The 14,478-nt window shown below is 41.9% G+C and overlaps 1 protein-coding gene across 1 annotated transcript; it reads right to left on the minus strand.

Annotated features, from left to right (window-relative positions):
• Nucleotides 1–155: 155 nt before the first annotated feature.
• On the minus strand, nt 156–10,703 carry uqcrc2a (ubiquinol-cytochrome c reductase core protein 2a). Its single transcript, XM_089019028.1, has 14 exons — nt 10,253–10,703; nt 9,381–9,482; nt 9,156–9,305; nt 8,277–8,341; nt 8,134–8,190; nt 7,913–8,037; nt 6,113–6,210; nt 5,690–5,747; nt 5,513–5,608; nt 5,252–5,451; nt 3,813–3,893; nt 3,655–3,731; nt 3,017–3,170; nt 156–401 (listed from the first exon to the last, which is right to left on the minus strand). Exons 1-14 carry the CDS (start codon nt 10,283–10,285, stop codon nt 318–320), a joined length of 1,380 nt encoding a protein of 459 aa, XP_088875154.1. The 5' UTR covers nt 10,286–10,703; the 3' UTR covers nt 156–317.
• Between the last annotated feature and the right edge of the window lie 3,775 nt (nt 10,704–14,478).

A 14,478-nucleotide genomic window follows, 5' to 3' on the forward strand; every position in this document is an offset into this window, starting at 1 on the left:
CCCTTCCTGACACATTTATCCAGGCTTGGGACCGGCACAAGAAGAAATACTGAGTTCCAGTTTTTATGTTTATCCACAGAAGGAAAATCTAGGTTTTTGGCGCCACTCAGTGGCTCATGAGTGAGTTAACGTGACTTGGGACAACATACACTGACTGAAGTAACAAGGCTGGTTTTACTGTCATTGTGTTTAATTTACAAAGCTATTCACAGAACCGGACAAGAGCAAAACCGAGCTAGTCTGGACAGCTCCCCATTTTCTATTTTTATTGTGGTGATGAACTCACTGTTGTTAGACAAACTGTAAATTAATGCTTTTCATAACTCGTCCACAAAAGGTGTATTGATAAGATGTCCACTTGCTGCCATCGTCTTCTTGGAGTCCATAAATTTTCTCGCAGCCTTGAAAGGAAATAACATTAGATTAAATTAGAATATGGGCCAAAAGTAGGTATACATAGAGAAAAAAAAACATTGAAATTGTATTCATAAAAACACTATATACAACATTTAGTCTATTTAAAGCAGGGGTGGGCAAACTTTTTGACTCACGGGCCGCATTGGGTTCTTTAACAGAGGGGCCGGGCCAGGAGCATTTGGAGGGAGTGTTTGGGCCGGAAATACTAAACCTAAAGCATTAAAGGACAACCGACGCCTCCGGACAAGTTATGTCCATAATTTGTAAAATCACTTCAAATGACTTAGACTGAGCGTATTTTACAAATATTCCACAGCATATAGCTATAGTTTACGTTTTAAGACTTGCGCTGAATATTCATGAAGTCTTGTTTTCGAATTGAGGATGATCCCCATGTGACGTCACGTTAGGACCGCCCCTGACCAAGAAAGCGACACACAATGCATTTTGCGGTACTTTGTTTAGTCTGAAAACTTCGTGTTGATCGCGAAATTAGAAGGAAAACACATAAATAACGCGATGGTGAATCGTTGTGTGTTGCACCAAGACAACTATTTGATATTCGCTTAACACAAATTCCCAGCTGACAAATCAGCCCATTTCCAATGGAGCTTAGGCGCCATCTTCTGCATTTTCTGAGCGCTAAATTGGAGTCCAGACGCCTCAAAATGAGACGGAATGACTTCTTTAATCGATTACAAACATTTATGCTTTCCTCTTCAGAACTACAGTAAAGTCTCGTTATATCGATATTCAAGGGAGTCCGAAAAAATATCGATATAACCGGGACTATCGATATATCCGACCCTGTTTGCATGTGATTTTCTCAGTGGGTGCATAGAAATAGTATCGATATAACCGGGACTATCGATATATCCGATATCGATATAACGAGACTTTACTGTATTTGAATCATATTCATAACTGGATGAGTAACAAGAAAGCATCTTCTCCGAATCTGAAGCCATTGTTTTGATTCTCGAGCAAGGCAAGACGTCTTGGCGTGATGTCACGAACAAGGGGGTGGGACCTTCTGAAACTGGCCATTTCCGGATTCCTTTTGAAGTCATTTTTATTGATGTTTTTCATTTGACTAAAAATATCAGCCTGTCTGTTTTGGGTATTTTAGATGCTATAAAACGTTTTTCTGATGTCAGTGGGAAACAAAAAAAAAAATGCCGGTTGTCCTTTAAATGTAGTGTGTACAAACCTCATAGCACAGTAAGTACACTACAACCCAATTTATTAACTGTCTTTCAAATGTGAAAAATATCCCTGATCAGTTAATAAATTTGACTCATGGAATATGCAAGATATGGCGTTTACATACTATTTCGCAGATACTTGGAGGAGGAAATGGAAATAGATTAAAATAACATATGCACTGTGATTTATCAAGATTGCGTCTGTTTTTAATAAGTTTCCATCGAAGGGGTAAAGTCAAAGAAATCAACATTTATTGAAAAATGGAATCACTTTCAACATTCAAAACATATTATTACACAACGAAATATTCGAGCTCAATAATACCTACTTGTGTTAAATTCCGCCAAATCATGGATGGTTTGTCCTGACCGCGCGCTCTACAAACTCTCCACGGACGCCCTCGCCTTCACGCATAAACAATACACGTGTACCGTCGCCGAGCACACAGATATAGGCTACCTCCTGTTGAAATTTGCATACACGGCAGCCAATCAGAAGCCTGCTTCTTTCTTCCGGACTTTTGCAAGCGTTCTAAGGTCATTCATTTGCATATCATTGTCCAAAATAGATGCACAGAAACTTAGCCCAGAAGAAATATTCAAAAGAAGCTAACAACATATGTGACGCTACAAAACGTAAATTTACATTAAATCGTGACTGTAAACTGTACATGAGACTTATGAAAGGGGCTTAGTGGCTTGTAGCAAGCAATGCAAACGTTGCATTGTGCACCATGATGACAAATGACTACTGCAGCAAAATCTACACTGTAGATTTGTCGTATTGCTTCTGCCCTGTTTAGTAACGGGTACATTTCTTCTGGGATTGGCCTTTTTGGTGGAGCAACTGCCTTAATCAACAGTAGCTCCCCCTGGTGTTAAAACTTAGAAATGTGGGCCATATTCCATTCTGTTTATAAAATTTATTGCGGACCAATTAAAAATGGACTGCGGGCCGCAGTTGGGCCGCGGGCCGTAGTTTGGACACCGCTGATTTAAAGTGTGGCTGAAAACAGGATTTATATATATATATATATATATATATATATATATATATATATATATATATATATATATATATAAGTATAGAGTATATATATATCGTATTTGCTTCTTTCCTTATGGTTCATTGTTTCCATTCTCCTTCCCTCCCATGTTTCCTCTTTTTTTCTTATCAACCATTTTTTCTCAAGTCATCCCTTGACAAAAAAGAACAAAGGGAAGAAGTTTCATGACTTCTTGCCTCCTTTCTTTCATAAATCTATTTTATCTTCTTTCCTTCGATACATGTGTTGTTCTACCGATCCTTCCATATATACCCTTGGAGGACAACTTCAAGCCATCATTCCCTCCCTGGAAGTTATATATAGTGGGCATCGTCAATTTCACCTCACCTTGACCACATCGTCCTGTGTGACGGAGTCGATGGCCTGAAAAAACGTCTCGGGTGGCAGGTACGTTCCCGTCGCCAGGGCCTCTGCGCCCATCTCTCTCATCAGGCCGTCTGAGCTTTCAATTGACATCAAATAATCCACTTTGGCCTGAGTCCTGCGCACAAAGGATAACCAGCCATTTAACATTGTTATGTGGCTGAGATGCTGGGCATCTCACAGAAGAAAAAACAAACAAACAAACAAATAAACACCAATTTCCAGGTTTAATCGCCCACTGCCAAGATATAAAGATATGGTATAGAAGTTGCGATTAATTGACAATCAACCAGTTGTTAAATTTAGAATTATTTTTGATAATAAATTAATTGTTCAAATAGCTTTTTTCATTTATCATTGTACAAATAGTTGCATTTTCAGATTCTCACCAGCTTGTATCCGATTTTTGTTGTCCTCCATGATAGAATCCAAATCAAAATTTGCTTTCACTTTTAAAATCAATTATCGACATTCATCCTTATTTTCTGATGTGTTACACCAACACCACCTGCATCTGACTTGATTTGCATTTGTGCCCTGTCACTTTAAAATGATGCAGACGTTTTTTTTGACCTGATAAAAAATGCTCAACCCCAACTCACTTTGCTCGGGTGATGTCGTCTGCCATCACGGTGCCCCCAGCCACTCCTCCGACTTGAGCGACAGCCGCTCTGATCACCTGTAAAAGATAGCCAAAACAAGGAGTGTTTGGTGAACTGCAAGGTCAGTTATCGTTTTGTGTGGGTGCACAAGCGCTTACGTCTCCGGCGGCGTTTGGTTGCGAGATGGTGTAGACTCCGAAAAGACCAGAGTCAGAGTATGAGGCATTGAAGGCTGAGGCCTGAAAGAAAAGCAAGGTACTATTTGGAAGAAAAAAAAGAATTGGAAAGGTCAAGTGCTATAATGTTGATTTTTGAAGTGCGGACCTCTGCATTCAGCTGCAACCACCAATTGATCTCTTGTGTATTCGTTGATTTTATTTCCGATAAAATATGTCCTAAAGGACAACTGACACCTCCGGACAAGTTGCGTCCATAATCTGTAAAATCAGTTCAAATGATGAAAAGGTTTCTTCAGCCGTCATCTGTACATCTGTGTAAGCTCTGTCGTACAGGAGTGGTCCACTTCAAATGACTTCTACTGAGCACATTTTACAAAGATTCCACCGCATATAGCTATATTTTACATCTTAAGGACTCGCACTGAACATTCATGAAGTCTTATGTTCGAGTTGATGACGATGCCCGTAGTGACGTCACATTCGGAACGCCCCAGACAGAGAAAGCGACACACAATGCATTTTGGGCACTTTTTTTCCATCTAAAAACACCATGTTGATCGTGAAATTAGAAGGAAAACTACATAAATAACGTGATGGTGAATCGTTGTGTGTCGCAGCCAATTGCGGTAACACGCATAAAGAAGGTGCAAGTTTCCACAAATTCCCAGCGGACAAATCAGCCCATTTCCAACAGAGCTTGTGCGGCATCTTGTGCATTTTCAGGCCGCTACATCGGAGTCCAGACCTTCACCGGTTTCATCGCTTGCAGACGGCTCGAATTGATATGGAATGTCTTCTTTAATCGCTTGCAAACATTTGCGCTTTCTTTTTCAAAACTATTTGAATCATATTCATATGGACGAGTAACAAGAAATCATCTTCTCTGAATCTGAACTCGCTGAAGAAGCCATTGTTTTGATTCTGGAGCAGGGCAGTTTGTGAAGGAGGATCCTGGCGTGACGTCACGAACAAGGGGGCGCGACCTTCTGAATCTCCCCAGTTTCGAGCTCATTTGGGGCAGTTTTGGTACACTTTAAGTCATTTTTATTGGTGTTTTGCATTTGACTGAAAATATCAGCCTGCATGTTTTGGGTATTTTCAATGCTATAAACCGTTTTTCTGATGTCAGTTAGGAAACAAAAAAATGGCGTCGGTTGCCCTTTAAGTGATTACATTGGCAATACTCCATCACACTATCAACGTCGCATGAATTTTTATGACCTGCTTCGAATGTATGTAACATATCGAAAAAAGTGATGCCTGTAGCTGTTAAAATGCGTAAATGGCGCAAGGGCGCTGCCCAGATGCTTCCCTGGAAATGTACTTAATTAAAAATACATTTTGGGTGCCTGAGAATGAATAAATAATGTTTGTTTTCTGATTGCAACAAAATACGCTAACACGTGTATTTTTCTTACATCAAAGAGCTGGTTGGTTGCCTTGGAGATGCCCTGGCTCAGTTTACTGGTGATGTTGGCACCCCGCTTTACATGTGGTCCGGCTCCCAGGATGTTTTTCAGCACGACAAATGCATTGGATTCCGTGCTGCCACCCACTGCGCCTTCGCTGACAACCACAGCGTGAACCAGGTTGTCTTTGTTCTGAACACGAAGCTCACCTGTAAAAAACACATTGTCATCAAAGACAGCTTCCAAGAATTTAATGAGCACAGTCTTTACCTCCACGGTAAGACGCTTTCACAACAGATGCCCCAGCCCCACTGCGGACACTGAGGAACCTCTCGCCCAGCTCTTTTAGATCAGAGTGGTTTACACCTTAAATAAACACGATTCAAGGAAGGATGAGAATTGTATTTTTTTTTTAATCACAAAATGCATCCATGATACGATACTCACCCAGCCCGACGACAGCCATCCGGCTCGTAGTAAAATGCTCCTCGACAAACGAGTGGAGCTACACGTGGAAGATAGATTGAACAGATAAGTGATCAGCATTGTCTTTTCCCCGAATAATACAGAGGGAGTCATATTTTTCAAAGGCAAGCTTTCACAAACTTTTCCCACTTGAATCTCAAAATTAGAATTTTGCTCCCTCCACTGGACCCAAACTTAAAAAAACATACAGAAGTTATTTGTGATGAATAATCACTTTGCCACCAAGCTGGTGGAGGATGGTGATAACATTTGCGCCTTAATTCACATGAGATTGATGCTGTAAGAATAGACCGACGCTGCAATCTGAAGAACCGCTTGGATTGTTGTAACATTCCCATTACACACATAAAGATACACACAAATGTGCAAAGTGCAAATCCGTACTTGCTGAGGAGAGACTTTGCCAACCATGTAGTCTGGGCAATACACTGAGTTGGACAAGGCGTTCTTGTAAGCTGCTTCGTGCAACTTCTCAATCACACCTGAATAAAGAAAATGGAGATAGACATTTCAGAATCTGCGTTGGGGATCGTTGCACGGTTAAGATGATCTCATCAGTTTGAAACACCACGTTGTACAAAGTATTGAGTGATAAAGTCAATCATGAAAATATCATGTTTGCTACCAATTGAAGAAAACAAAAGAAATATTTTACAATCAACCAAACATTTATTAATTAATCTTCTTTAAAAAGTATAATGAATTGTAAGGCATTATTAGTAACTTCAAATATGCATATCTTACCGACATTCCTATGGGTTGACCAAAATAGCTATCAACAAACTCAAATTTGAAAGATATCCACTATAACATTCAATACTTTTCACATCAATGAATCATAAACATGTTGAATTTTCATATGTACATTAAGTTCACAGGAAACAGTTTCAGTACTAAAAAGATATATAAGAAGTTATACTCTTCAAAGTTAAAAAAGAGGTACCAAGCTTTGCTGCTGTGAAATGTAAATTTCTCCACTGTGAAACTAATAAAGGCAAATCCAATCCAAAGGATTGTTAAAATAAATGACTCACAATTGACAATCATATCAAATCACATTTTTGGTTGGTTTTGATCACATTTTATGCAGTGTAGATTGCACCTGAGTCCTTATTAAACCACATTTGCTCATTAAATAAAATACCTCACTGTGTATAAAATAAAGCTGTCGCTGATTCTTCCATGTCTGATAGAAAAATCAATCAGACGCACTGCTGTTGGCGTAATTGTCACCTTTTCTTGACCAAAGTTTAACTCCTGGAAATGCTTGGGAGTATTCCTCATGAAACGACTGTAGTTTTCTTGTAGATTACACACTTTTAGTTGCTTTTTTCTCCGGCAGACAGCATTACATAATGATCACAGCGATGTAAACTCTTGACTCTCAATTCCAGGAATGAACCGTAGCACGCACAATTCATCTAAAGCACAGGTGTCAAAGTCAAGGTGGGCCAAATCCGGCCCGCCATCATTTTTTTCGGCCCGTGAAAGCAAATCAAACTTGTGAAATTCCATGATGCTTTCTAAATTCCTAACCAAATGTTCATATTTTTGGATGTAAACCACAATAACAGTCATTATTCTTGACTTCAGATTTGAAGACTTGTTATTCATTAATTTGTTGTTGTGCGCTCTATATGTAATATGTGGAGGGGATTCAACATTCTAATCTTCTTCTTCTTTTCCTTTCGGCTTTTCCCTTCAAGGGGTCGCCACAGCAAATCAGTGTCCTCCATCTTGAGAGGTTTGATCCACATGTTTGTTTTGGCCAAGCTTTTACGTCGGATCCCCCACCCCTTCCTGACACAACCCTCTGTACTTATCCAGGCTTGGGACCGGCACAATAAGACATCCCTTTGTGGCCACATTCTAATGGCTTCCCCAAATACATAACGGCGCTCGAGAGGAAACCACAACTACAATGTGGCCCTCTGCAAAAAATGACTTTGACACCCATGATCTAAAGGAAGCTAACAGCTGGCACTGTGCTGAGCACCTGTTCTAAACTTAAATACTGTAATTTTAATTAATAAACCATAATGAAAAGCATACTCATTACAGCAAAATCGGAATAGTTGGCAGGTATGAAATAATGCCAAGCAGGCCCGTTGTATTCTTTAACAATTTACACTATTAAGAGTAAAAACAAACAAAAGAGCTGATTGTAACGGGACTAGTACTAACCTATCCGAGGAGACTCTTTTGCCCGGGCTTTGTCCACATTCACCCTGGGTATCAGGTCACTCACTTCCCAGGGCCTGAACTCCTGCGCTGTGGTCACATTGACCAAATACTCCAATATATTATCGCTGATCACACACAAATACATTTATGTCAGCATAAGCCACAGAGAAGAATGGAGTGCCAACTCAATGGAAAAGAGCCTCAAAACTTGCCATACTTACAGGTCATCTCTGAAGCAGCGTGCGGTGTACACCATGGTTTCTCGGGATAATGTTGCACTGGACGCAAACACATGAGGATTGCACTTAATATTGTTTGACAGAGAACCACTCGGTGAGCATAGTGGCTGGGCGGGGGGACACACCTCAGAGAGCCTCCGAGGGCTTCAACGCCACGGCAGAGCTTGAAGGCAGAAACACCTTTAGTTGTCTGCAAAGCAAAAGGAATGAGTGTGAAAAGTTGCAAGTTTATTTTCCTGCATTTGTTTCTTCTTCCTTACCTATTCTTTTCTTTTTTTACATTACCCAAGTTGCTATATTAGTTAAAAATTGTCTAGGCAAACCATTCTGATTATTAGTGAAAGGCACAGTAAGGTTTCTTTCATGGGCTAATAAACTGCATAGCGGACAGCATTTTTATATTTCATTCATTCATTCATCTTCCGAACCGCTTATTGCTCACTAAGGCCGCGGGGGAGCTGGTGCCAATCTCAGCCATCATTGGGCTGTGGATGGGGGACGCCGTGGACAGGTTGCCAGACAATCACAGGGCATATTTGTTTTAAATGTTACTTTATATTTTAATTTGTGTACGATGTTATCCTTAAAACTACTTCACTGCCAAACATTTTTGAACATTTTGAAGACCACAGAACATTGCGGTCAATGAACACAAATCTCTTCTTTAATCCCCCCCCCCCCTTGTGACTGCCCTTTTCTGTGCTTTTATAATCAATGATAGAAAAAAGGGGTAAGTTGCACAAAATTCAGTCATTTCTCCCTGTGGACACACAAACTACTGAGGTCATGTCTAAATTGGGCGATTGATGTAATCTACTGTTGGACGCACATCAGTAAAGTTATTTCCAAGAGTGACAAGTGAATCCTGAAAACAATTATTTGAGTCATGTTGTGGGCATACCTAAATCAACGCAATCCATGTCAAAGATAATAATGTACCGTGTGGACCAGGGCACAAAAATGATCTGCAATTATTTTAAGAAGGGAGGAACATGTCAACTTACTAGGTTGGCAGCCAGTTGCAGCACATGTGCAACACCTTGGTTCTCCGCAGTCTCATAGCGACTCCCTGCTTTCACAAATACACCCACGCTGGACACTGGGGAATAGTTCTCCAAAGACACTATCACCAAACCATTTGAGAGCTTGGACACCTAATCCAAACAAAATGGTTATGTTGGACTAAAAGCAAGAACATAAATGAACTTGTGAAATAAAGCAACACTTACCTGGACATTTTGAGGACCGGGCAATGGAACTGCGGACGACTTGTGCGCTGCATAGGGCTCATTCAGCGCTTCGCTTGGCCGGGTGGCAGCATAGCACCGTTTCTACATGGGTGATAATCAAAAGTGACAAATTAAGGTTGGGTTTACGTCGTAGCAAAAAAGGGCAACTACAATGGCATTGGTAAAAAAAATGTTTTTGTGATTGGTTGACGCCCTCTGTCATGAAGAGCGAAGGAAGCTGCAAGAAAAGTAATTGCACGTCAATCTAATTAATTGATAGGCCAGGTCCAAAAAGCATTTAACATCATTTAGCTGCATATACGTCCGTAGTGAAACTTGATGAGGGGAAACCAACATTTGACAATTCCAATTGACGTCTAATATACAATACTGCAGGCACGTTTGAATTGCATTCGGAGGAGGTTGAATGCAGTATCGGTATCTATTCTTACAGTACATACATTGTTTGTGGCATGTTTAATTGGCGGTATGCAGAGGTGAAATGTGAGCTATGAGTTCAATACATTTGGGAGAGCGATTGCTTACAAACGCAGATAGGGTATGACCTTCAAGTTATGTTGAACTAAGCTATACAGCAGCAGAAAATATGCACACAGATTGTCGCACATATGACGTTCTGCGCACTTGAAATGACAATGATCCATCTGACATCCAGTAACTGTATATAAATGCAGGAACACTTTTTCTTGCCCCTAGAACAAAAACGCAGCATTAGCCACCCACCCCACAAGCTAAACTAGGATCGCAAACTATAAACTACATTGAAGTCCCTATTTACATTTTTTTCAACGTATGACGCCAAAGCCAAATTGTCCGAAATGGTTGTGACAATAAAACGCAACAAAACTCACAGTGAGAGGACTAAAGAACCGAATTCCCCTCATGACACCAAACTCGTCCGTGCAGTGGAGGACAAATATGGCCGAAGAGTGACGTCAGCCCACAATGCACCGCAAGACCTACTCACCGACCACTACATTAGGAACACCTTGGGAGTGTTAGTAAATCCTAAACTATCTTGATAAAGCAAAGCTTTTGTTCGACCCTGAACGACACAAAGTTCAGTTTTTGATGGACTTTGGACGATAAATACTCATGTCAAAATATTTTAGCATACCAAAATTCAATTCTATGTCCTCAAAATAAAATCTGATTAATTATTCGTTTACTGGTGTGCTTTATCCTCACAAAGGTTGCGCACACGCACACACAGACGCACAAAAAAAGGTACTTCCCTTTCTGCTGCTTTTTTCGTGACGTAAAATCCTTGGTTTATATTCCGCCAAACAAATCAACGCTCCGGGAGACACCGAAAAAGGAACTCCAATTAGTTGAATGTGAAAAAGGTGAAGATGCAGTGCGAAAGAGAAGCATAGTGCCCCCAGACACTGCCCCCTGGCGCAAAGATTTCAAGATATCTGGACAAATGGGTGAGCTTGGACAAAAAGATAAACTCACATTTCCTAGTTTGGTCAGACAGACAGAAAGTTGGCTCAGTAAGGGCTACAGGGGGATGAGATCATCAATGCAGTGGTTCGTGCCATAACACCGGGTCTGCAGTTGAGAAGCTACCTCGAAGGTGAAAGGGAACCTCACCCTACCTTCTTTACGAATGATTCTCCGATCTCACTATCAGGAGAGAGAAGCCACTGAATTATACAAGCAGCTCTCATCGGAAGTGCAGACCAATAAAGAGTCTCCGCAGAACTTTCTTCTTCAGGCAATGGACCTTCGTTAAAGGATTCTTTTTGCATCTCAAGAGGCCGAAGTTAAAGTTCGTGGATGCTCTCTGTGCACATATAAATCAACCCATATAAATACAATTATTTGATGTAGTGTATTTTTTACATGAGTAATTTGGTTTTCACGTAATTTTACATGATTTTTGGTAGTTAATTAAAGGAAAAAAAATTAAAGGAAAAAAACAAACAAACTGAGGAGCCGCATCATTTAGTGAGCTGAGCCAAAAGAACCGGCTCTCTGAAAAGAGCCGGAATTCCCATCACTAATGTGTCCGCTCTGGCCACACACCAGTTTCACGCCAGTATCACGGCGCGTATGGGCAGGGCACATTCGCGCCGTTCTACTCCGTAGCGTACATGAACTGTACAGCATTATTGGATGGACACCTGTCACTCATTGAGTTATATTGCAAAATGTGCACTGCATAGATGTTCTTGTGCGCTGAGTATGTTGGAGCAGTGCGCGATTGCGCATGCGCGCAGCTTAGAGGGAACATTGGGTACTACTACATCCAGCAATCCCCATCAGCTCTTCAGCAGTACCACCCAGCACCAGGTCCCAGGCCGATGAGCGGGGCAGCACAGTTCCAGCAGCAGTTCGCCCCTCATTGGGACTACATGCCCCGTCGCCCTCAGCCCAGGTGTTATTCTTGTATTCAGACAGGTGAAGAATATTGTCAGAACTGTTTTAAATGTGGAAGTAGTGAACATTTCAGAGCAGGCTGCAAAGCACAGAACTCAGCCAGGAGCCACGCTTTAAACTCGAAAGGGTCACCCCAGTGGGACATGGTGTGACCACAGAGACAGATAGGTCCCGGTGTTACAGTGGTGCTATGAAAATGGAATTTAAGCCCCACACATGTGGCCCAGTCCAGAAGAGACATAAGCAGTCATTTGTTGAGCGTACAGATAAGAAACAGTGTGGCAAATTACCTTCGGTCAGGGAGTTAGTGGGAAAGAAATGCCTTATTTGGTGCTTTTTGGGTAACAAAAGGGTTGAAGCACCCTGCGACTGAGGGTCACAGATGTGTGCTGTATATGAGTTCGAACTATGAGAAACGAACTAACTTGCCTGACGTCCCACTGAAAAATGTGAATGAGCTTATTGACCCTGATGGTACTCTCAATATTGTGGCAGCTAATGGAACAGATATGCCTTATGTAGGATGGCTTGAGATACCATTTAAACTTGGTGCTAATAACCCTGGGCTACTTGTACCAGTTTTAGTACTAAAAGGTAACCAGCAGCAGTGTCCTATCATAGGGTTTAATGTCATTGAGTGTCTTGTGTTAGATAGCCCCTCTGATGAGACACAGAAAGGGGATACAGAAAAGCTCTTGAAATCGGCTAGACTAGCTTTTCCCCACCTTAAGCGCAATAAAGCAGCCACTTTCATAAGTTAGTGTGGGACAAGCGCATGAGTACCGTGTAAAAACAACAAACGAGAGATTCACTATCGCTAGGCATAGCTCACTTTTTATTACATGCAAAGTACAGGCTAAGCCCTTTCGGGAAGGTGTTACATTGGTTTTTGAGCCAAGTGAAAACCCACTGTGGCCAGATGGCCTAGAGTTTTGTGACTCGTTGGTCTCTGTGAAGGCAGGTTCTATCCCTAAGATAGTTGTTCGTGTCCAGAACCATACCAACCATGACATTAGGTTACTAGTAAAGACTGTTATTGATACAGTGCAGTCAGTAGGGTCTGTCTACCAAGCTAACATATTTAAAAGAGACCTTCCTTCAGCGGTTGTCAATGAGGACCATGTCCAGGATACCACAGGCTCCATCCCGATAAGTAAGCAGTGAGATCCCCCAATTGACCTGTCTCATCTGGACGAAGATAAAAGAAAGACCGTTCAGCAGATGTTGAGAGAGGTATTGGCATCATTTTCAAAATCTGATGACGACATAGGGTGTGTGGAAAACCAACAAATGGACATTTTCTTAAAAGACACAGAGCCCATTTAAAAGACATATATGGCTGTACCAAAGCCACTGTACAGAGAGGTCAAAGACTATTTACAGGACTCCCTCCGACTCATCCCCTGCCGTCTGTGTCAGAAAAAAGATGGTACACTGCGCTTATGTATTGACTACAGAGAGCTGAATCGGAAAACACAAAACCTGACCGGCACCCCCATCCCACGGGTACAGGACGTGGTGGACAGCCTTGGGGGTATCACCATCTTCTCGCATGTCCAAAGGGAGCCGACATCTGACCACCTTCATGACCCCCTGGGGCCTTTATGAATGGATTCGAATCCCTTTTGGACTCTTGAATGTTCCAGCAGGGTTCCAGCAATGTATGGAACAATGTCTGGAGGGGTTACGGGTGTGGTGTCACGAGAGGCTGGGTCCTGGAGGGGAAATACATTCCACTAAGATGGCTTCACCCAGAGAGAGTTTTTTTGGCCCCATCTGGTGGAAGGCAGCAATCCAAACCCCACACCTGTGGCTTGATTGGCAGGCATGGCTTTTAAGGCCAGAGAGGCTCTGAGTGTGCGGCCGGGGAAACAAGCTCCATTGTTCGTTGTACTAAGTTCATCCTGTCTACTTGATATCTAATATTAAGCAGATTCTTTACTTACAGACAGTGTAGGTAGGAAGGCGGAAGTAGTTGCCGAAACATGTCAGCTATTTGAACACCTACACTGTCTGTAAGTAAAGAATCTGCTTAATATAAGCTCAATTGTTGTGCTCTGTGGAGAAACACTGAGAAACTGATTGCTGCATGGAACTCATCCTCAGTTGGGACCATACAACGGAATACTGGATTTGGACCCTTGCTAAAGGTGGCTAGGCTACCCAGGAAGGACGTCAAGAGGGGTGAGGCCTAGCAATACATGGGAGAGAACCCCATCTTCAGTTTCACCTCAAAATAGACTTTGTTATACTTGAGGACTTGGAAGGGGCTCTATTATTGCCTTTTTGCTTGTGAATTCCCCCTGAAACCCTTTATTAAAATCTTTGTTTGCATTCAAACCTGTTGCCCTTTGCACTCCTTGTCCTGCCCCGCTGAGAGATAGCCTTTCATGACATCACATGGGACAAAATATGTGTCCCCTACCTTGATGACTTTCTTGTTTTCAGCGGGACATTTGACAATCACGTTGAGGACGTGTGTTGCGAGTGTGTTGCGAGTGTTGCGACGTCTCAGAGAAAATGGAATAAATTCTCAAATCCCGAAAGTGTGACCTCTTCAAACCGGAAGTGATGGTACCTCGGCAGTATTTCTCTGCTGAGGGGAGCAGGATGGACCCGGCAGATACAGCAGCAGTGCGTGCCCTGAAAAACAGGCAGCCAGGTACTGTCGGTGAGCTTTGAGCCATTTTGA

This window comes from Hippocampus bargibanti, linkage group LG17, assembly GCF_051943395.1.
Source record: "Hippocampus bargibanti isolate YZ-2025 linkage group LG17, ASM5194339v1, whole genome shotgun sequence".
Lineage (NCBI taxonomy): Eukaryota > Metazoa > Chordata > Actinopteri > Syngnathiformes > Syngnathidae > Hippocampus > Hippocampus bargibanti.